This window comes from Mustela lutreola, chromosome 7 (assembly GCF_030435805.1).
Source record: "Mustela lutreola isolate mMusLut2 chromosome 7, mMusLut2.pri, whole genome shotgun sequence".
Classification (NCBI taxonomy): Eukaryota; Metazoa; Chordata; class Mammalia; order Carnivora; family Mustelidae; genus Mustela; species Mustela lutreola.
In genome coordinates, this window is record NC_081296.1 from 92,915,983 (window position 1) to 92,941,189 (window position 25,207).

The 25,207-nt window shown below is 38.7% G+C and overlaps 1 protein-coding gene across 2 annotated transcripts in view; it reads right to left on the reverse strand.

Annotated features, from left to right (window-relative positions):
- SLC25A21 (solute carrier family 25 member 21) overlaps positions 1–21,401 on the reverse strand; it is a 510,014-nt gene extending 488,613 nt beyond the window's left edge. For both annotated transcript variants that reach the window (XM_059181944.1, XM_059181945.1), the window contains exon 1: positions 20,791–21,401. In XM_059181944.1, the coding sequence (XP_059037927.1) occupies positions 20,791–20,860 (70 nt within the window). In that variant the 5' untranslated portion in view covers positions 20,861–21,401. The remainder of the gene's footprint in view (positions 1–20,790) is intronic.
- Between the last annotated feature and the right edge of the window lie 3,806 nt (positions 21,402–25,207).

The following is a 25,207-nucleotide window of genomic DNA, read 5'->3' on the forward strand; positions in this document are numbered from 1 at the left end:
CCTGATGTGGGTCTCGATCCCAGGACCCTGGGATCAAGACCTGAGCTGAAGGCAGCTGCTTAACAACTGAGCCACCCACGCACCCCTTTTCTGAGTACTTTAATATTATATAGGTCCCAACTTCAGGGACAGATTTCTCAACCTCGCCTGCCCACTGGAATCAACTGAACCACTTTAAAAATGCCAAGTCCTGGACCCACCTCCACGATGCTGATTTAGTTGATCTGGTCTGCGGCCCTGCTATCAGAAGCTTTTAAAATTACCCAGTTGATTTCAGTGTGCAGTCAAGGCTGAGAACCATTGCTGTTACCGTCTTGTACAGGAGGCTGTTAGTAACAGCAACAAACCTTCAATTTATGGAGGGCTTACTTGTGCCAAGCAGCAGGCTAAGCACTTTCTGTGCATTATCTCATTTAATTCACAACAACCTTATGAAGAAAAATTCTGTTACTAATTCCTACTTTATCAACAAAGACATGAAGATTAGAAAGTTTAAGAAACTCTGCCAAGGTCCCACCGCTGTTAACTGGCTGAGGGAGTTATAGACAGCTCTGTCCAACTCCAAAAGAGGAACTCTTCATCACTGACTACCATCACAGTAGAAACTAAGCCATAAGCCAGATTTTCTTTCTTTCTTTCTTTCTTTCTTTCTTTCTTTCTTTCTTTCTTTCTCCCTCCCTCCTCCCCTTCCTTCCTTCCTTCCTTCCTATTTATTTATTTGTCAGAGAGAGAGAGTACGTACAAGCAGAGGCAGGCAGAGAAGGCAGAGGGAGAAGTGCACTCCCCGCCAAGCAAGAAGCCTGATGCCAGGCTCGATGCTGGGACCCTGAGATCACAAGCCGAGCTGAAGGCAGTTACTTAAAACTGACAGAGCCACCCAAGTGCCCCTAAGCTAGATTTTCATAAAAAGGCAAGTCATAGCACCAGTGAATAAAAGTGACAGAATAATTAGCTTTGCGGGGCACCTGAGTGGCTCAGTTGGTTTAAGCATCTGCCTTTGGCTCAGGTCATGATCCTGGAGTCCCAGGATCAAGTCCCATCCTAGAGTATCAGGATCAAGTCCCACATCGGGCTCCCTACTTGGTAGGGAGTCTGCTTCTCCCTCTGACTTATCCCCTCTCATGCTCTCTCTCTCTCTCAAATAAATAAATAAAATATTTTTAAAAAAGAATTAATTTCAGGGATATAAAAACTAAAATTAGCAAGAGATTGGAAATGCCCATTTTTCTCCTTAGCCTGATTGTCAGAATAAATGGTTAACTTTCTCAAAATAGTAGTATTTGAGGAAAAGAACATTCCCAGGCAGTGTCCTGGTCTAGCTGCATACCTCTCGGTTGTCATGGACACAGGAAGGAACAATGAAATCATTATTTGAGTATTATTTTTTAGTTGCTAGTCAGCATATGAGTCTGTCTGTAAACTGCATCTCTGCATTCCCTACGGATCAGGGGAGCTGTCCCTCCTTGTAGTGACAGAATAACCACAAACAAAACAATCCTTCTGGGGGAAGCCATCTTTATCTGTCAGTATTAGTCAGTTGAGAAACAGAGCTGCAGGCAGCTGAAAAAACAGTTTGACTGTTTTAAGTTTACAGGTGGCCTTATAATGGAAATTTTTACACACTGAAATTCCTTTTTCAAGTTAAAAAGTTTGGACAAAAAGGGACAAAATTTGGCAGTATTTTAATGCAATGTTTCTAACCAGCTTGCGAAAGCAAAATATCAAATTTTAGTGAAGCTTGGTGAACTAAGCACCCGCCTCTGGCAAACAGACTCAGTTAACTATTACCACCCTTTCTGTGCTGAACATTCCTCATGGTTAAAATCAGATCGGCCACACTTATGACAGGGCCTGATATATACAAGACATGTAAGAAATGTTTTCTGCATGAATTCATGGATGTTGGAAGAACTAATTTTAAAATATTTTTAATAGAAGATTGTATCCACAGAAACATAATAATAATGTCAGCATGTAAATAATAGGATAGCCGCTTAAAATCCAGCCAGAAAGTATTTCCCTGTGTGTGTGTGTGTGTGTGTGTGTGTGTGTTGTTTGCTTGGAAGAAACCAGAATGAAAAGAGAAGGCATTTGACTAATAATTCCATAACCATTAGCAGCAAGGCTCAGATACTTGGGGTTTGACGAAAGGTATCTGTTGGGCTTTCATCTACATTTGAGACAATGAAGCAGACAAAGCCAGTTTATTTGGTTGGTTGCTCGAAACCTTCTTCCTGATTGGCCTACTTATTAAACTTTTTCTGGGGAAAAGGCACAGTTTGGAGCCTATCCCATGCAATAAAATACAATTCATTCCATTTATCAATTTAGCTACAGGAATAAAATTTTTCTAGGACAAAATGGGTTTTAAAATGTCAGATTAGGAAGCTATTTAAGAGAGTCAGAAAGGCATGGGGCGATTTGGTGGGAAGCATTGGACCAGCCCCTGAGAACACTAACCTTAGGGTTGAGGGACTAGAAAAAATACAGAAACTGATGAGAATGGCTGATTACAAACTTGGGTAATAATTTTGCCTTCAAGTACTAACAGACCCTTGTTAATCTATAAATCAGTAGTTGTCATTCATGCGGTCAGTCTATTTCTCACTGGCATGGGAGACAGAAATAACCATATTTAAGAAAAGGTCTTTACTACTTGTATTGATTAATAAGATTTGATATATTTGCCCCAGGTGATACTTTATGATTTTCAGCTAGCCAAAGTTATTATGAATGATAAATTCAATAAAATATCTCAAAAAATATAAAAGCCCTACTTTTTTTTTTTTTTAAAGTAGGCTTTGGGGGAATGGAGAGACCCAAGTTATTTGATAGGGTGACCACTGGGACATGAACTGGGAATCATTCCTATAGGTCCACTATGAAATACTGAAAATGAAACCTAATGATTTCATTTTGGGAATAAAAAATTAAAATTTCTGGTAAAAAATAAGATCATGTTAATGATATGCCCAAATACTTTCACATTTTCCCTCTCTGTTAGTAACTAACATTTACTGAGTGCTTATTAAGTGCTAGCCACAATGGTAAGCCTTTACATGCATTAACCCATCTGATCCTTCTAATGACCTCATGAAGTAGATTGCAATGTAACCTCTGGATAAACCACAGAAATGTTAAGCTGCCTGCCCAAAGTAACACATCTAGTGAATATCAAAGCTGGGATCTAATGCCAGTCAGTAAAGCATCAGAATCCCTACAGGATGCCACCTCCCTATATTATCTCTACTTGCTTGATAAGGCAAAGTTCACTATCAAAGCATGGATGCCTTTCCATGAGAAGTTCCATTGTCTTCTTGAGGGATCTCAATTGTGAGTATTTCATTGCTTAGCGCCCACAGTGCACTCAAAAGTACTTTGCCATCTATGTAACTATTTAATTCCAAAACAAAGATCTGAGAACAAACATTAGGTTAGATCAATGTTTTCATATGAAATCATATTCATATACATACATATTTCATGAAATATATGTATGTGTATATATATGATAAATGACTGGAAAAAACTACAACCAGCACAATGGACTTTGAGCTTGGGAAAATAAACCTACCCCCAAGCAGTAAGCAACTCAACAATCAAATAGTCTATATATGCTTCTCATAACCATTCCTGAAAATGCAGGTATTAGGGAGAAACGGGTCTACATCCACGCACAGTCAAGACCCAGGATTGCACAATCAATGGTTTTTAGACTACGTAGGATTACAGTCCCTCCAAGATTGACTCCTTCTCAGGGCAATCAGGGCAGGAAAAGTAGGACTCTTTGGATTTCCCTTTTCTTCCTTTGCCACTATTAGGAATAAAATTGAATAATGTATCTGAGACAGTGTACGGTTCCTGGGGTCATGTTTGAATTTGGTGACAGGTGAACACTACAAATGACATGTATTGGTATGAGGAGGAAACTGCACCAACTCCTTCAAATAATTTAGAGAACAATATGTGCTCTAGTATCTTGCTGAAAGGTTTAGAATTTTTAAAATTAATTAACATTCAAAATTGGGAACCAAAACAAACTTAACATTCAATCAGTCATCTACTCCTTCAACAAATGTTTATTCAGTACCTAACCTGTGCCATTTTCTGTTTTAGGCACTAACGGATATAGCCAGGTACCAAACAGACTAGGATTCTTATCCTCAAGGAGCTTGTCACCAACTGATAGAAACAACAGCATGTTTTAATATCTGTCCCTATTATACCTCTGCTTTAGTTAACAATTAATATGCATTCTTACATTTAAATAGTGTTTATATTTTATTGACTCATAACAATGATCTAAGTTTTCTTTAAAAATGTATTGGTATTGGTATATGGCTATTTTCTCAGTTCTGCAATGTTAATAAAACATACATTAAAAGTGTTACTGCCCTCATGTATGTTCAAATGGAAGAATACCTAAATTTATATAAACTGCACAAATCATAACAAAAAATACAGATAGTTTCCACTGTAGAAAGTTTTAATTCGCTAAAAACCTATATATACCAATAACCGCTGTGACCCCCATCTACTCCAACCTTGATGCTTCCTTTATTACACACTTCCTCTGTGCTCCTCTTCCACTGACTATTCAACATCCATCCATCCAATCATCTATCTAGTTATTACACAACTATGTACCAGGAACAACTGGAGTAAGAACTCTAGAATCCATTACACTCTTCCCTCAGGATGAGAGTCTCTCAGAAGTTGAAACAGACATGAGACTTGATATATTAAAAAGTAAAGAAATGCCAACGGACAGTTATTAAAATGTAGCTTACTTTAAATGCTTACATATCATTTACTCATGCTTTAACACACACAATTGCAATGAGAAAGGCACTGACTTTATGTCTAGCTTTATTTGAAAGAAATGTCAAAAGTTTAAGTTAGGAGGTCTTCTGTGAATGTGTGGCCCCATTCAAATGGCACTGCTGGTCCTGCTGGCACTGCCCCCTCTTGGCTCACTGCCAAGGAGAAGCTACTAAGCTGTCTCCATATATGAGCGTCTCATTCTTATTCCCCCACTACTTACAGCCCTTGAAACCTGCAGGGAAGCTAAACTCAGAAGGGCACAGGACCCTATATTTGGGCATAAGAGTCCTAAATATCCCAGCGTTCAGGGCTATTAGTGGTATTTCACACTTATTAGGGGTTAAAAACAGATTTTTGTGGCTCACCCACAAATTACAGAATATTGTTCTGGGGGAAATGCACTCTGATTGCAAACAACTAACCTAAAATTACAGATTTTTGGAACATGACCTATACATTTAGGCATTATATGAAATGATATTTTTTCCCATACATGGTAACTGCACTTCTTCTATATTTGTCTTGTATGTTTTTCCTATACATGGTAAGGGTAAGTCATCTTTCTTAAATCTTAACTTACCCGCAAAAAAAACTTACCATCTATTTCTAACTTACATGAATAAAGAAGAGTAAGAGACCGCCTTTTTGAATTTATAAAACATTTCTGTGTATAGCTGCTTACAAGAAGAAACTGTGCATCTTATATTGATTATATATCAAATATTCTATTATAGGAAGAAAATCATACTGTTTAGCATTTCTGTATACCTTAAGTCAGAAAATGAAAGTTTTATTTTCAGTGGAGCTCTGAGAAACTATCACTCCTACAAGGAACACTCCCTCCACTATCACCAAAATAAGATGTTACAAATGAGTTCAAAGCACTTGGCTTCTAAAATAAAAGATGTTTTCCCTGTCTCTGCCACATTTAGGCTGATCAGAGAGAGGCACATAAGCAAAATATGTCTCAAAAGAATTGTATCACTCTGTGGCAAATGCAATTTGAATAAAAATAGACTTAATGAGTAGATATATTCTAAGCACTGTGCAAGCCCTGGAGACATAAAATAAATAAGACTTGGTCTCTACCTAAAAGTCTTTGCAAGACTTAAAAAACAAGAATTAAATCCAGTGTAATCTTTTAAATTAATTACACAAAAGAAAACTAAATTGTGAAAAGCATCCATGTAGAGTAAAACATAATACCACCTAATATGTAAGCATATCAACGAAAACACTGTAAGTACAAACAAAAGTAGGTAATGCCTATTTAAAGACCCCTATTGAATGGACAGATGATACACTTTTAAAGTATACAATTACATAAATCTAGCAAAGGTCACATAAACATCATCATCCCTGTCTTCTTTCCATATAATTTATATGCCAGTGTCTCTATTATTCTTTTCTTTCCCGTTTTAGCTTCTCTGTTGACCTTCTAACCTCTAGCATTTGTGCGCTCCAAAGAATAGAAGGTACAGGCCAATGCAGATCTTTACAAAAACATGAAGGAAACAGAAAGTCTTATCCTTCCTTGACTCTCGATCAGACAAACATGAGATTATAATGCTCTGTAAAAGAAAGTGGCTGACATGCTTTCCAATTTTGATATGATCACATTCCTACTTCCATCTTAAAAGAATATGAAATAAATGTTTTTTAAGCTTAACTAAAAAAGCCCCTGCTAATCAAAATAAATCACTAAGGGGTCTATAGTACTTCCTGTATTAAGTATTCTCAGTACTCATTTTCTTTATAATTTTCTTAAGGTTTCATAGCTGTATACATTTCTCGTTAACAGAGAAAGAAATAATGTGTTTAATCTACTAACCATTTTTCTAAAAAATATTTTTAAAAACATGGGCAAGTTACGCTGCCATCTTGTGGTTAGAAGTTCATTTACAATAGCAAGGACTTGGGGTATTTCCATTAATTCCACACACAGTATGTATCAACCTAAAAAAAAAAAAAAAAATCCTGTTTGGAGCTTAAGAAAATACATTCTTTATACACTTCCATCACTTTCTTATGTTAAAACTCATATTAAAATAAGAAATGGCATTCTGAGTGGCTGCCCCAGATAGATAAATAAAAAGAACTATGCATTTGGCACTCTAGATCTTGCTCACAGAAGTGTATAATTTACTATTAGTGTATACGCAGTCTAACCCTGACAATTTAGAGAAAAAAGTTATGGAATCAAGGAGTTTTATTTCCACAAGGTAATCTCCAAGACCTAAAAGGAATGAATGACATTTATGTTAAACTTATCAACAATTTTTGTTTGATCCAAAACTCTAAATTCAAAAATAAGACCACCCACCACAAAGAAAATAAATATTATAGCAACAAAAATAGTTGCTCCCACCTCTCTTACTTATATAAACTTATTTTTCCATACATAGTTAATAATCATACTTAAATAGAAAAACTAATTCCAAAGTCCAGTCATCTACATTTTTCAAATGTATAATTCTTTCTGATCTATGCCAGGCACCTGTTCCAAATGTTTTATAATGGTAGGCTCTAATTCGAAGCTAACACACTTCTACATCTAATTCTGTCTGCAGAAAGCGTGGGTTTTTTTTAAAGCAAATCATCAAAATTATAGGAAGACAGTGCCATCTATAGGTCTGCACACAGACAGAATGGTGTTCTTCTATTCAAATGTGACTGTCCTCCGTGATGTCGTAGCCAACCAAATGCATTGCCCAAGAAGGAAGCTCCAAAGTAACTCTGCTCCTTATTGAATCTCCGGAGAGGTACCTATAATTTATTCCAAAGTATTTTAACTTACCTCTACAATAATTCTCCAGATAGTAATAACAACAGCAGCCATATTAACAAGAACAAAAATAATACTTCCTATAACTGTATTAATCTAATTTTGGCACATTTGATGATCCATAAATATTGATAATTTTTCAAGAAATATTAGCTCATTGGCATTTCTTCTCTCTCTCTCTCTAACTCTCTCTCCTTTTCACAATGTAAAACTTTTGAGCTTAATTCTATTTTAGGTGTCATTCAATTCTACTGAAACATAAATTATTATTTCTCCAAAGTTATATTTCCCCCCATAATAGCTCATTCTAGATTTTACATTCTAGAATGTCTAGATTAAACATTCAACTAAATTCACCCTGGGTCTCACCTAAAGCTACCAAGTTTGTGCAAATGAAAAAGCTCAAAACAAACCTATTTCATGCAACTTAAGTTCCATCTTTTTTTTTAAAGATTTTATTTATTTATTTTTGACACAGAGAGAGAGATCACAAGTAGGCAGAGGAGGGGTAAGCAGGCTCCCCACTGAGCAGAGAGCCCGATGTGGGGGCTCAATTCCAGGACCCTGAGATCATGACCTGAGCTGAACACAAATGCTTAACCCACTGAGCCACCCAGGCACCCCAAATTCCCTTTTTTCACAGCCAGGCTCACCCAGTCTACTCTGGGGTTGTTCTCACTCCAGTGAGTCATTCCGGTATCTTACCTATGTATAAGGCTTATTTAACAATTACCCAAGGTTTGGGGCTCAACTCACTCCTAATCAATCGCCTGTATGGAACGACAGGAAAGAGGTAGCTCTGTCAATGCTGACAGAGTCCCCTGATGGGTGATATGGAGAATTTTATACTTGTACTACGGCTGGCATTTAGAGGTCTGGCAAAAATAAGAAATGGCTGGTTACACCAAAGGCAGACCTTGCTGGTTCATCAATGTGCGAGTTTCCAGAGCAGCTGCAATATTTAAACCAGCCTGAAGGAAAAGAGGTCTTGTGAAGACAATACCTTGCATGGGGCTGCTAGCCTGATTTCTTTGCACAGTAGGAGGCGGGGTAGGATAGTGGGGAGGAGTAAAAATTCTGAAAGCAAAGAAGACAGAGTTTGAGTTCATGTTCTGTTACTGGCCTTGAGCAAGTTCCTTAATTTCTCTGAACTTCACTTCCCTCATCCTCAAGAAATTACAAATTATTGTCAATAAGGTAAGCAAAGGAAGATGCTTTATACATAATAATCATTCAATTAATGTGAGTACTTAAGATTTATCTTAATGCTTCCTATTTGTCTGATCTTAATTATTGACTAGATAATTAAGGAGGATCCATCTAAACCCAAACAAACACCCAGAGAGAGTCACTTGTAACTTGCTAAGTTCACAAAAAGAATGAATGAGAAAGGCAACTCAAAATAAAGATGAGACAACAAAGAAAAAGTGGTATTTGATGGTCTGATACTAGTTTCAAATTTTACCTCCGAAACATTACCTTTGAAAATCACTAAAAATCAGCAAACTCTTTTTCCCATGTTATTTCTACTGTATAAGTTAGAGATCTGAATCTGTAGGACACAGAGAAGTTGGTAATACAGATTCGGGAGTTACATGCTAATTGATAATATTGAAGCCAGAGAGTAGATGGGCTTGCTCCAGGAGGTAAGAGTGTGTGCAGCAGAGAACTTAGAACCCTGCAGAAGGCCAATTTTTGAGGAAAGGGAAAGAAGCGGAACCCGCAAAAGAAATGGTAAAGAAGTGATTGGATATGAAGAGGAGAGTAACAATCAACAGTAGAGACAATTTTAAAGAGAAACACTGGTGAGGGAATGTGAAATTTTACAAAGATTAGGCAAAATTAAGAATGAAAACCGGTAGTTAACAGTTTGAGCAGAAAGGTAAAGACAGATATGCCAATTACGGTAAGTTGGAAACTGAGTGAACAATTTTTCACAGTTGACAATGAAAGGCAGGGAAACATAGGACAATAGCTTGAGATATGGAACACAAACTTAAGAACCACAATATAAAGAAAAAAATACAATCAAATGCCTGTTCTGGGTTAAACTGTGCCCTCCCCCCAAAAAAAGTTCTAAACTCTGGTATGTGATCTTATTTAGAAATAGGATCTTTAGAGATGTAATCAAGTGAAGGTGAGGTCATACCAGATTGAAGTGGGACCTAATCCAATGATATCCTTATAAAAAGAGGGAAAATTGGACAGACACAGAGACAGACGGGAAGAAAGCCATGTGATGACAGGGAAAGAACACAGTGATGGTCAGCAACTGCCAGAAACTGAGACAGGCATGGGCCAAATTCTCCTTTGCTGTCTCCAGAAGGAACCAGCCCTACCCACACTTTGATTTCAGACTCCGAACCACCAGTACTGTGAGACAATAAATTACTGTTTTTTTAAGCCATCCAGTTTGTGGTACATTGTTCAGATAGCCCTTGCAAACTAATACAAGGGATCAAAAGATACAGATCTAATAGAATACTTAGAATGTGTGTAAGACATCATCACATCAAAGTTTGGAAATAAGTGACACAAACATAATAATTTAAAACCAAAAGAAAAAAAATGGTAAGAAAAATCAGTTAAAATCTAGAGCAATTAAGAATCTCCTAGGGCACCTGGGTGGCTCAGTGGGCTAAGCCTCTGCCTTCAGCTCAGGTCATGATCTCAGGGTCCTGGGATGGAGGCCCACTTCGGGCTCTGTGCTCAGCAGGGAGCCTGCTTCCCCTCTCTATCTCTGTCTGCCTACTTGTAACCTCTCTCTCTGTCAAATAAATAAATGAAATCTTTAAAAAAAAAATCTCCTAGACGTTCCTTGACCTGGTTTCATTTATTGCCATTGTAAGATACCACCTACTTAAATCATAAAGATGTTTGAAATGATTTGTGTACCTCTTTTCATTTTGAGGTCCTGGAACAAAAGGTGATACACAAATTTAAAAAATCATCATAGACCTCTCACTCATAAGGTGCCACACATTTTAGACCTGAGGATAATCTTTTCACTTCATTTACCAAATGGTTACAGTACAAGAAAATACTGTTAAAGTTAAGTACTGTGGCAAATATTCATTATCTGATGACTTGAACCTCAGCATACTCTTCTCTCTTCAGAGTAGGACTTGGAGACTATATTCTGTGGCTTATGCTTCTGATATTTATTCATTAATACAGTCAACATCCATTCCTGAGCATCTACTATGCTCTACCTAAAACACCAGTTTCTCAGTGCTCTGAAATGCTATAGTCAAGACTGAGAGGGGAAGGCAGTGCACAGACAAAGGAGATGAGGCAATGCTGGTTTAACAAAGTGTTCCTAAAATGTACTGTTAATGTTGATCGTGTTTTTATGTCAACTGAATTGTGTGCCACATATTATACTTATGCTTTTAAAATGTCTTTCACTGAAGGACAGTAAAATAAGAAATCCTTTGAAATATGATTATGCAATTCATATTTTGTTCTTAAATTCACATTTTTGAGAACTGGAATTTCTTTTTTTGTCGGTTTTTTTTTAAATATTTTATTTATTTATTTGACAGAGACACAGTGGAAGAGGGAATACAAGCAGGGACAGTGGAGAGGGAGAAGCAAGCTTCCCGCTGAGCAGGGAGCCCAATGCAGGGCTCAATCCCAGAAGCCTGGGATCATGACCTGAGCCAAAGGCAGAGCCAAAGCAGACTCAGCCACCCAGGAGCCCCAAGAACTAGATTTTCTTTAAGAGAGACAAGATTGAGCTATCCTACAACCCAGGAATTCCCCTACTAGGTATTTATCCAAAGGATACAAACATAGTAATTTGAAGGAGCACCCGCTCCCCATTGTTTATAGCAGCAATGTCCACAATGGCCAAACTATGGAAAGAGCCTAGATGTCCACTGATGGATGAATGAATAAAGAACATGTGCTGTACACACACACGTGCGCGCACACACACACACACAGGAATATTATTTGACCATCAAAAAGAATGAAATCTTGCCATTTGCAATGACATGGATGGAACTAGGGGGTATCATGCTAAGTGAAACAACCAGAGAAAGACAAATGCCATGCAATCTCACTCATATGTGGAATTTAAGAAACAAAACCGATGAACATAGGGGAAGGGAAGAAAAAAATAAAATAAGATGAAAATAGAGGAGGCAAGTTATAAGAGACTCTGAACTACAGGAAACAAACTGAAGGTTGTTGGAGGGGAGGGGAGTGAGGAGATGGGGTAACTGGGTGATGGACATTAAGGAGGGCACATGATGTAATGAGCACTGGGTGTTACAAGCAACTGATGAATCACTAAGTTTTATCTCTGAAACTAATAATACAGTATGTTAATTAAATCAAGTTTAAATTAAAATTTTAAAGAGACAAGACTATATTTTAATTAAAATGCATCCCTTAAAGCTACTTTATAATTACTTTGACCAGTAGAGTTGCTTCCTCCTATGTGGTTGAAATAAGGGGAATTTTTCTGCCCTAATTACCCAGATAATGGGTTCCAGCCTCCCTTTGATGTGTCATAAAGGCTCACCTGTTTGATTACAACCTGCTACTTATTATCAAACAATTGCAGTTTCCCAAATCCTGAAGTTCCAAAGGAGCCATTTATCCAAATCACATGTGTGTCTCCTTAGCACCCATTCTGAAAAAGCCTTTTCCTTGATCAAAATTTTAACCTTGATTACCTCCCATGCATTGACCCTTTTATTACTTAGCTCAAATTAAAGTCCAGAGGACTACTGGTATACATACTGCCTGTTAAAGTACTTCTTTTAACTGTATTTTAACTATGATGGGTTAAAGCAAAAAAAAAAAAAAAAAAGGTAGAAATCTTATAAAAATGAAGATACATTACGATATATAAGATCAAAAGATCAAGAGTTTTAAAAAGACTTGAAATTATCCAGTACCATTTTAGTTAACTTTTTAGGTTGAAAGTCTTGACTCTCTTTCAGAAGTATAATGTGCTTTTTTTTTTTTTTTAAGATTTATTTATTTATTTATTTGACAGAGAGAAATCACAAGTAGTCGGAGAGACAGGCAGAGAGAGAGAGGGAAGCAGGCTCCCTGCTGAGCAGAGAGCCCGATGCGGGACTTGATCCCAGGACCCTGAGATCATGACCTGAGCCGAAGGCAGCGGCTTAACCCACTGAGCCACCCAGGCGCCCCAAGTATAATGTGCTTTTTACATATACTTTCAATAGTCAATTTCCCAGAAACCTATCCATGAATCCCAGGTTTCTTTCCCCTTAAAAAGGGTTTTTCTTTTTTTTTTAATATTTTATTTATTTATTTGAAAGACAGAGATCACAAGTCAGCAGAGACACAGGCAGAGGGAGAGGAAGGGAAGCAGGCTCCCTGCTGAGCAGAGAGCCCAAAGTGGGGCTCAATCCCAGGACCCTGGGATCATGACCTGAGCTGAAGGCAGAGGCTTTAACCCACTGTGCCACCCAGGTGCCCCTTAAAAAGCATTTTTCATTCCACTTTCTCATTTGATCCCTCAAAGGTGATTAATGAGACAAACTGCACAAAGTACTGCAACTGTGTCTAAATCGGTGTCCTGCATGAACGGTGATCATGTAAAAGATATAAGGAGGGGAAATGCTCTAGGAAGTTCTCCTAGTGGCACCAGAAGACTTCTGGGAATATAAGTATGAGATTCAGGGAGACAGGACAGGAAGGGTCTTAGAGACACCACTGTGCAAGGGAATTCAGTGTGGACAAGGCCTATGCAAGGCCTCAGGAGGGACCCTGACAGGCTCTGGTGAGAGAAGGTCTCTCAGGGATCCAAGAGGACCTGCCAGAGACTCTGGAAAACTCTGAAGTTAGAGGCAAAAGCCCATTGAGAAGTTGGAGAGAATACTCATCTGAGTGAATCTTAAAGACTTCTACATGACTTGGGAAATAAGAACCCCATGAGCTTTGGAAACACATGGAAGAATCCAAACTGGTTATTAGGAAGAATGGGAAGATCTGAGGTAAAGCTAAGTTCCTGACTCCAAGGAAGAGATGTTCATAGAAGGGAAACTTCCTGGAGCCCTACTGGTGAGCAGACAGGTAATGACGTAAAATACTGAGGCCTGTGAGACCTTGGAACTCTAGCGAGTTTTGTGGGGGCAGTCTATCAGTATGGCTGTCAGGTTGCTACCAATCCCTTTGGTCATTGTGAGAAACAGAAAAAGATGTCTCAGCACCATCTGATCCTCTCAACAGATGCAGGAAAAGCCTTTGACAAAGTAGAGCATCCTTTCCTCATTAAAACTCTCACCAGTGTAGGCATAGAGGGAACATAACTCAATATCATAAAAGCCATATAGGAAAAGCCCACAGCAAATATTATTCCCAATGAGGAAAAACTGAGAGCTTTTTCCCTAAGGTGAGGAACATGGCAGGAATGTCCACAATCACCACTGCTGTTCAACACAGTACTAGAAGTCCTAGCCTCAGCAATCAGACAACAACAACAACAAATAAATAAATAAAAGGGGCAAAGAAGAAGTCAAATTCTCATTCTTCCCAGATGACATGATACTATGTGGAAAACCCAAAAGACTCTACCCCAAAATTGCTAGAACTCATACAGGAATTCAGCAAAGTGAAAGGATATAAAATTAATGCACAGAAATCAGTTGCATTTCTATACACTAACAATGAGATAGAAGAAAAAGAAATGAAGGAATCGATCCCATTTACAATTGTGCCAAAACCCATAAGATATCTAGGAGTAAACATAACCAAAGAGGCAAAGGAGCTGTACTCAGAAAATTACAGAACACTCATGAAAAAAATTGAGGAAGACACAAAGAAATGAAAAAAAAAAAATGTTCGTGGGTTAGAAGAACAAATATTCATGGGTTTTTTTTCCAATTATATTCTTAAATTAGCCAACATATACTATGTATTAGTTTTTGATGTAGTGTTCAATGATTCATTAATTGTGTATAATACCCAGTGCCCATCACAACACAAAGAACAAATATTACTAAAATGTCTTTGCTACCTAGAGCAATCTGTACATTCAAGTAAAATCCTTATCAAAATACCATCAACTTTGTTCACAGAGCTGGAACAAATAATCCTAAAATGTGTATGGAAACAGAAAAGACCCCAAATAGCCAGGGGAATGTTGAAAAAGAAAACCAAAACCAATTCCAGACTTCAAGCTCTATTACAAAGCTGTCATCATCAAGATGATATGGTACTGGCACAAAAACAGACACATAGATCAATGGAATAGAATAGAAAACCCAGAAATGGACCTTAGCTCTATGGTGAACTAATCTTTGACAAAAGAAGAAAGAATTTCCAATGGACAAGAGACAATCTCTTCAACAAATGGTGTTGGAAAAATTGGATGGTCATGTGAAGAAGAATGAAACTGGACCACTTCCTTACACTACACACAAAAATAGATTCAAAATGCATATAAGACCTAAATGAGACAGGAATCCATCAAAATCCTAGAGGAGAACTGCAGCAACTTCTTGCTAGACATGTCTCCAAAGGTAAGGGAAACAAAGACAAAAATGAACTACTGGGACATCATCAAGATAAAAAGATTTTGCACAGCAAAGGAAACAGTCAACAAAACCAAAAGACAACCCACAGAATGGAAGAAGGTATTTGCAGATGGGACAAGGTATTTATCAGATAAAGGGCTAGTATCCAAGATCTATAAAGAACTGATCAAACTCAACATCCAAAGAACAAATAATCAGATCAAGAAATGGGCAGAAGACATGAACAGATATTTCTCCAAAGAAGACCTACAAAAAGATCAACAGACACACGAAAAAAATGTTCAACATTACTCAGCATCAAGAGAAATGCAAATCAAAACCACAATGAGATACCATCTCACACCAATCAGAATGGCTAAAATTAACAAGTCAGGAAACAACAGATGTTGACAAGGATGCAAAAAAAAAAAAAAAAGGGGAACCTTCTTACACTGTGGGGGAAATGCCAGCTGGTACAACCCCTCTGGAAAACAGATGGAGGTTCCTCAAAAAGTTGGAAACAGAGCTACCCTGCAACCCAGCAACTGCACTGCTGGGTATTTAATCCCAAAGATAAAAATGTAGTGATCAGAAGGGGTACCTGCTCCCCAATTTTTATAGCCACAATGTCTGCAATAGCCAAACTATACAAAGAGCCCAGATGTCCATCGTCAGATAAATGAATAAAGAAGATGTGGTATGTGTGTATACAATGGAATACTATTCAGCCAACAAAAAATATGAAATCTTGCCATTTGCAATGACATGGATGGAACTAGAGGATATTAAGCTGAGTGAAATAAGTCAGTCAGAGAAAGACAATTATCATATGATCCCACTCATATGTGGAATAAGAAGCAAAACAGAGGATCATAGGGGAAGGGAGGGAAAAATAAAACTGATGAAATCAAAGAGGGAGACAAACCATAAGAGACTCTTAATCTTGGAAAACAAACTGAGGGTTCCTGGAGGTGAGGGGTTGGGGGTTGGGGTAACTGGGTGATAGACATTAAGGAGGGCATGTGACTTAATGAGCACTGGGTACTATATAAGACTGATCAATCACTGAACTCTACCTCTGAAACTAGTATATTATATATTAATCAAATTTAAATTTAAAAATAAGTAAACTTTTTTAAAAAGAAAAAGATGTCCCTACTCCCCCAAAAGGATTCATCTATAACTCTAAGATACATGGATTATGAATCAGATTTCAGCTCCCACTTGCTCCAGTGGCCAGAGCCCTTTTTCAGTATGTAACACGCCCAACTGCACATTTAGGCCCTAGATGGATTGAGAATTTTCTCTTGGCTAAAAGCTAATTTTGCACCCATACACCTGAAATTATTTAGAAAGAGAAATACACTATTTAGCAGAAAGTCTGTAAGAATTGTATTTGTAGATAAAATAGCTCTTTTAAGGGATGTAAACTATTAAGAAATATAGAAATAATAAGGGATAGACTTGAATTGATCTCTCCAAATTCTAAAAATGTCTGACGATGGAAAAAATATCTTTCTCATCCCTCCCCTATCCTGATTTCCTACAGAAATGGTTACATGCTTATGCAACCAATGGTGAATTAATTAGGCCCTCTGTGCATCAGTTTCTTCATCCTGGAGTTGTGATGAGGATTAAACATGTTGATACATGTAAAACTTAGAACTGAGTCTACCAGTTAGTATTGACTCAATAAATGTTAGTTATTTTGATTACTTGTGCCATTCACATGTTAATGAGAATGTTAAGCTGGATAAGGCTGTAGAGGACATTGGGAAACATTCATGCAGAAAATCATATTCAAGTTAGACCTTGGAAAATAGATAGGATTTCAATAGGTAGAGAAAATAAGAGGAAGACATCCCAGGCATTATGATGTAAAGTGCAAAGGTACAGGTAACATTCAAGTACAGTGAACAGATCTATTTAGCAGAAACTGAATAGCATGTGTAGGAGAGGAGGAAAATAAGACTGACAGCTAAATTGGGAGCATATAATAAGGTGTACAGAATTCAGTCTTCTCTCTCTGGTCAGCAATGAAAACCAAGAATGCTTTAACTTGTAATCCTCTGCCAATCTGGTTTCCCTCTATAAAATCTCTCTTCCTCAAAGGTCTTCTAATGCAGTGCTTCTAAAACTGGAAAGAGCAGACCAGTGACTGGGAGTCCTTCCTATAATGCAGATTCTGAGATGGTAGGTCTGGAGTGATGCCTGAGATCTTACTTTTTAGGCAAGCTTCCAGGTGCTACCATGTGCCTGTAGCTGCTCATCCACAGACCATACTTTGAGCACTCAGGTTGTAATACAATGGCCTCTTCTCATTCACATCCTTACCCCTTCTGCAGTGTTTGGTCTTGCTGATCTTCCTGAAGCTCTCTCATCATTGGGTTCTATTCTTTCACGTGAATCTTAAGTGATTACCTGAAGCTGAAAATACAGACTAGAAGCCTGCTCTGTAAAACTTCAATTCATATTGACTTGTCTTGAGCACAGCTCGTATCATATAAAACTATAAAACAAAATTGCCATTGGTTAAAAATAACTTTATATATTACCTACAGCTACAAGTTTAAGGCCAGTCTTTAGATGTATACTGTCCAAGCAGCTGTCAGTGATTTGATCTCTTTGGTCTTTTAAATACAAATATCACAAACCATCTTATAATGAAAGACAGATGTATATCGTGATGAAAGACATCTATTATCCATCTCATGATGTGTCTGGTTTCTCTGTAAGATAAATCTCCCCTGAAGTCTCCCTGCCCACTCCTGCCCCACTCATCCGCATGGGCAGCACAACAGATTGGTGGCAAAGGTGGGTCCGTGTCCAAAATTAGGTTATATTTAGTCTTTCCCATGCTTTTACTCAAACACTGGGGAAAAAAAAAAAAAAAAAAAAGCAAGTCGGTCCCTCACTGTCTCTGCAGAATGGAAGTCAAGAGCATGTAAATTCAAGAGCTGTTAGGAACCACACTCTGTCCTGTAGATGGGAGAATGGGAAAGAGCAGTCAATTGTAAGAAAAAAAGACTAACGAAGGCACCCGAAGAGCACAGGGAAAGAGTTCCACAGCCTAGCATGCTGACAACCTTGCACATGTCCAAATAACCCTCCAGGAAGGGTAAGCCATGGTCTGACCTGATTCTTGGCAGAATGCCCTGTGATTTCCTCTGCCCTAAGGGAAGATAAGCAGATGGGTGGGAAAGAGCTGAGAAGCGGTTTCTCCCGTTATCTCATCGAAGACTGTCAGAAGGCCATTTCTTGTCCATCTCCCTAGTGACAGTTGAATACAAGGCTTGCCACCACACTTGCACTCAGGGAAAGCTGCAGCCTTCAGCGTAAGTGGGTAAGACTGGCTGTGGTTAAGGCGCTTTCCCAACACCAGAGTGACCTACCACTCATACTATATATCATCAGGCCCCTTCAGTTTGGTGTCATCCGTGGAAAAAGGGACCCAGGGAACTGACACCATAATGATTTGCTTTTCCTGTCTTTATAAGTAATTAACTGCCTGAATCCATTTGGGCATATTTACTCCTTAATAGGCAAATCTATGGAAGTATGGCAAGCCGTCCCAACAACTATTAGTATTACCTCTGACCCTATTATTAACCACCACTCTGCTGCCTTGGAAATGCTTAACCCCTTGACAAAGTGAGGAAGGGTAAGAGATGGCAAGAGTTGACTTCCTGTGTTCCCCTCAGCGCTCTAGCTCCTGATGGCAGTCTCTTCCAGGAAAGCATCAAGACCCTGAATTCCATAAGATATGGTACTTCTCCAATAAACCTTCCCAGCTTTTTTCTTCCCCCTTAAGAAAACCAGAATGCATTGTTAACCTTAACCCTCAAAAGGTTATAGGTTATATAATGCATACATAGAGGTGTTGCTTTTGATGACATTATCTCATCAGAACCCCAGCCCTAGAGATTCAAATGCATTTTCTGTATTTATTAAAATTTCACCTCTCTTGTATATTAATTTCTTTTTGGCCCTTGGCCTAGTATATATAATATGATCAGTATGCATTTATTAAAGTCTGATAAATATAAAATTTTATGAAATGATATTATCCAAATAGAAGAAAACAGGACTCTTTTTCTACACTATGATGTAAGTATAAATTATTGTCATTTATCAAAATTACATAGTACAAAATATATAAATCAACTAAACTATGTTTACTCTCTTAGAAATGTATTAATTTTCATTCAGATTAGTTACAACTGTAAGAACATGATGGAATCACACATATTTGTGCCAGATGTTTATCATCCAAAACAGTGTAAGCAGGATTACAGTTTGATCTACACTTCTCCCCTGAATTTAGCTGTGTCCAAAATAGAGTATGATCATCCAAGACAATTACAGATGTTTCTGAATCATTAGTCATAGGGTAGGATGTTCACCAATTAGCCTTATTGTCCTGTTGGGACAGCTAAGTTTTCTTTGATCAGGGTTGTGGACTTTAAATCAACTAAGTTGGGAACAGCTGGCAGAGTCTTGAACATTGTGAAATTGGCCAAATGGTGAGTAAATTGGTGAAAATTCAACATCCCTCTGGGGAAACAACTAAAAAAGTAGACACATACAAGATATGAATGCCTTAACTGTCATATTAATGAAATATCTTTAGGAAAGTGTACAGACGGTAACTGAAACATCTGGCTGCCTGTGGTACTCCTGAGATGCAAGCAGTCCATGACATACTGATAACTAGTCATAATTTATAATAGGCCTTTATAAAAAGTCCAAGTTTGAAAATAAATTTTACTAGTTGATGTTAAACAGTGGATATCTAGTCACTCTCTTAATATGATTTACTACAGTTGCCACAGTACAAATTATTAACAGACTCTCTACATTTATAAAAATGTTTTATGGTGATGAGTGAGTTACAGTAATTACTTTATAAATTTATAATAAAATGCAGAGATAGGAAAAATTAATTTTTCAATTAACTCATAATTTGTTTTAAAATATCTTTAACACACATTCACACAACATAATCTCATGGGTTGGTGACTTTCTCCAGCCACACTTAGTAACTATTTCCACGATTCGTTCTAACAAACGTTTTCTGAAGGTTTTTTCCCCACAGCATAACTCTCCATAAATTAACGTGAGCCGATTATACCAAACGTGTTTATCTGTGTTAACATATGAATTTTAATATGCCCATTTCAGGCGCAAAGAGCCCCCCCCCCCCCCCCCCCCAGCAAGCACCCCTGCAAGGAGAAGACCTCTGGAGTCCTGAGGCGGGTACTGAATGAGGGAGACAGGAGTTATGTAAGACCTGAATTACCCAGAACAAAAAAGCTCCTACAACTGAGAGCAAGAGGAAGTCTGAGCGCAACTGGATCTTTTCAAGTAAAGTAACCAGGCAGGCAGAAAGGCCTCCTCCACGCTACAGGCCTTGAGGCTACCTCGCCTGTTTCCCCCGCTCACGACCCGGGGGGCGGGGCCCGGAGAGCGGCGGCGCGGGGCGGAGGGGACTTGACCTGGGGCGCCCAGCGTCCACCGCCCGCTCCCGGCCTCCTTTGCTTTTGCCCACGGCGGGCTCCGCGCTGCCTCGGCGCAGCGCGGAATTCAGGGGAGAAACTTCTCTAGGGAGACTGGCCTGAGTCAAGTTTTCGGGACACGCGAAGGGAAAAGCAACAGGCCCGCGGCGGGGCGGGGCGACCTTACCAGCGGAACCACCGGCCAGGATCTGGCGTGAAGCCTCTTTCACGAAGCCGGCGTCGGGCTTGGCGGACATCTTCACTAGCGGGGCAGGAGGGAGTGGGCCGCGAGGAGTGGGCGAGCTCGCCGGCCTCTGTGCGGGCCTTAGGAATTCCTCGGATCCGGACCGAGCCGACTCTGGGTAGGTCCTAGCGCCAAGTGGCTCCCGGGGAAGCGGCAATCCGGCGACTGCTCGGAGGTGGCGGCTCAAGGCGCAGGCTCGCTGCGTGATCTCCGGCGGGTCGGCACCTGCCCGCTGCACCCCTTCGAGGGGCTCTCTGTCACCCCTGCTAGGCTTCGTGGGCTCCAAGAAGGACCCTGGCGGAGAGAAGACTCCCGGATGGGGTTGGGTGGGCCGCCCGCGGTGGGTCGGGTTTGGTCTTCTAGATTGGCGCCCACGCGCTTCCCTATCAGGACTCTCCTGCAGTTTGTCTAGCTGGACGGGCGGCCTCTGATAAAGCTTGCAAAAAAGCGAGCCTGGCCTTGCAGCGGCGCTGGGGCGACCCTTGCCCTCCCCGCAAGCCAGCGCTCTGGGAGGTTCTCAAGGCCGGACAGGTGAATGCGTCCTTCGGAGTTAGCTGTCCTGCAGCTGTGGGCTGTAGAGACTGGGTCAGAGCATATCAATTCATAATTACCTTACAATTAAGTAACCCTTTACAAAGAAAGGGTTCTGGCGTAAGGGAATTTATCACACCTAATCAGCTTGAGTTTTATTTACTGAATGACCAAAATAAAGAAGAGGCCTTGTTACAAAGAAGTGTCTTCGGGACTCCACATCAGTGTTTCTGGAAGTATGAGCTTAAGATCCGGCAACGTAAGCCTAACGGGAGAGTTTGTAAGAAAGGCAAATTCATGGCCAACCCCAATGTACTGAATCAGAATCTCTGGTTATAGGGCTCAGAAACCTGTGTTTTAGTAAGTTCTCCCGGGCTTAGGAACGTTAAAGGTTGTGAACCACAGAGCTAAATAATCATGGAATATTAAGCAACTATCAGCATTTTCTTTCTCTAAAACATTTAATTATTCGTTCCAGCCCTTTGGAATATTTGGCAAAACGTAATAATTTATACTATTTTTTAAACTACAAGCTACAAATGCTATGCAGAAGAGACACAATGTTATGAAATTTTAGAAGCAGAGTTGTGCAGCAGAAGCGTGCTGAGCCCATTATGAAATTTTAGAAAAATACCTGCCCCACCCCTAACAGGTAGGAAATGATCCTAGTAAAAGGCAGAATGAGAAGATTTGGAACTCCTATTGTCATATTTTTCTTAAACTTTGTATTTAATACTAAATATATTCAGTTTGAACCATATAATATTGCCAATTTTGAAAACCAAAAACAGTTGAATATCGGGGGTGTAATATGGTTAAAACTTAATATATATGCTTTCCAATTAAATGCAAAATACAATAGTTTTGTTTTTATTTCTGAGTCTGAGCAATTAAAAGCTGTTAATATTAGATATCTGATGGGCAAATTGTTAAAAGTAAGATGTTGGGTAGACTTGCTGCTTATGGATCAGTTAATACCAAAATAAATTTTCTCATATTTGATTAAATATTTGACTAAATAGCTAAGTTTGAAATGTTTACAAAGAAATAGTTTAGAGAAATGTTTGCGGTTTAACTAAAATAAAAGCTTTTGAGGAATGTTTCAGCTTTTGACTAATTAAATTTGCAGTCTGGAGTGCAATATAGAGTCACTTAACAAATTTTGAGAACCTATTAGATAGTGGGCACTAAAATTAGAATTTCAGACCTCAGAAAATGTTTCTCTCATTTTCCAATGTGGAAACTGAGTTTCCCAGCATCATAAATGAGTTAATAATATTGCTGGGATTTGATTCCAGGATTCCCTCTTCTAACTGCAGTGGGATTATAGATTTAAATATTGGCCACAGGTTATAATTTAGGAAATACAATAATAGTCCCAGGTCAAGATTTAAAGATTATATATATATATATTTTTTTACGGTTGTATCAGTGTAAAGATAGACTTTTAGCCAATTCTGTCAGTGCATTGATCTCTGAATATCTTATCCTGAGGAGGTGGATGCAGATTTGTGGCCTCACTAAGACCTTTGTCTCTCAATACCTGTAAATTTAGTGAGAAGACTCTCCTAGACATAGTTCCAAATACCGTTAGAAAATTGCTACCAATTTTTAGCCTCTTTGAACTGATTTTATTGAGTTAAAAAAAAAAAAAAAAAGCAAAGCTTGATGTCACGTGTAATCTAGTCCTATGCCTCTAGAGTAGTTGAGGGTATAGGGTCTAGGTGTAAAAATATTCTGAAGCTTGGAAGTTAGCCAGTGTCCATCCAGAGTCAACAAATACCCATTATTCTGAGAGCTCTTATTATGGGATGTATCTCTTATCTGCAGCCCAATTTGTCTATGGCCAGGGATCAGAATGCTGCGAAGTTTAGCCCTAAGGGAAAAAAAAAAAAAGGTAAAATTTATTTGACCTAGACTCGGATACCCTAGGCTTAATCCATCACAATTACTCTTTCTATTGTTATTTTATATAAAGCTGTAATGTCCTGATATTAGAGCAAAACTGCTGAAGTATCAAGCTTATATTTTTATTTTATTATTTTTTTTTAGGATCTATTGGAAAGAGAGACCCTGCACATGGATGGGGGGAGGGTAAAAAGGTGGGGTAAGTGGAAAGGAAGAGATTCTTAGGCAGACTCCCCTGAGGCAGATCTGTTTTCACGACCCTGAGATCGTGACCTGAGCCCAAACCAAAAGCTGGATGTTTAACCAACTCTACCACTGAGACACCCCAAGCTTATACTTTTACATTATTGATCATCTAATCTTTGTTGAGAACTATGTAATTAAAGTATTGATTTATCTATCAGTTTGTAGAATGGCTAGAAACCAAATTGTCAGGAGCCTTAAAATCCTCACTGAACTTAAATATCTGACAAATTGTTCAGTGTTTTTTTGGGATTATGTTTTTGTATTAGGTCATTAGATTAGCTACTATTTAAGACCAAACTAATAGTGGCTTAAATAAGATAGAAATTTATTTTCCTTCTTATGCAAGCCCAGTTGTAACCCATGAATAAGGTTCCAGCCAGCAGAAAGAGGAGAAAGATAAGGGTAAAGAAAGCCCTGGAAATTGGGGTGCCTGGGTGGCTCAGTGAGTTAAGCTTCTGCCTTCAGTTCAGGTCATGATCCCAGGGTCCTGGGATAGAGCCCCGTGTCAGGGTCAGGCTCTCTGCCCAGCAGGGAGTCTGCTTCTCCCTCTCTCTCTGTCTGCCTACTTGTGATCTCTCTCTGTCAAATAAATAAATAAAATCTTTAAAAAGAAAAAAAAAGGAAAGCGCTGGAAATTACATAGATCTCATTGGTCAGAACTTGGACATAAGGGATACAAGGGAAATTGGGAAGTAGTATTATGCTGTGTGGCAGTAAGTCTAGGGAAAAAACAAAAACAAACATCATGGAAGAAGGGGAGAACATATTGGGAAAAAATCAGCAGTGTCTGCCATTTGGGGGATAGGTTAAGGAATGAAGAATTATATTTAAAATGGCAGCGCTTTAACTAATAAATGTGGAGTCACAGAAAAATAAATTAAATAGATAAATAAATTAAATGACAATATTTGCTCATTTGAAAAATTTTGTTTTCCTCAAACTTAAAGTTTACTTCATCAGTGTCTAACTAGAAAATACAGTATAACCCCATGATACTTGTACTATGACTGGACCCACATTTTAAAATACCATTCATTGAAAGATACATAGCCACTGTAGGCCCATAGATTCTTTTTTTTTTTTTTTTTAAGATTTTATTTATTTATTTGACAGAGATCACAAGCAGGCAGAGAGAGAGGGGGAAGCAGGCTTCCCGCGGAGCAGAGAGCCAGATGCTGGGCTCGATCCCAGGACCCTGGGATCATGACCTGAGCCAAAGGCAGAGGCTTAACCCACTGATCCACCCAGGTGCCCCATCCATAGATTCTTTTATTTAGGTGTCAAAACACAGTCACACAAATGTAGAATTTGACACACATGGAGTCCATCCATAGAATAGAGTGGAAAGTTGGAAAGAATGTTTATGGACACAAGATTAAGAAATCTTGATGGATAGACGAGATTGTAACTCAAACTAGTGAAAAGATCTATTATTCCATAATATTCTTTTACAGAAGTATTACAAATATTGAAGCAATGCTATTTGTAAGTGAAATACAGGTTTTAAAATTTGTAGGTCTGATTATCAGCACTTTAAGCTCTCAGTGGTTTATACCTTACAAATACCAAGTATTGTACTTTTAGGACAGATCTTAGGTTCTGGTGCATTAGATTTTCATTTCTAAATTCCAAGGGACTTTGCTGGACAGAATAAACAAAATAATTATTTGGGGAA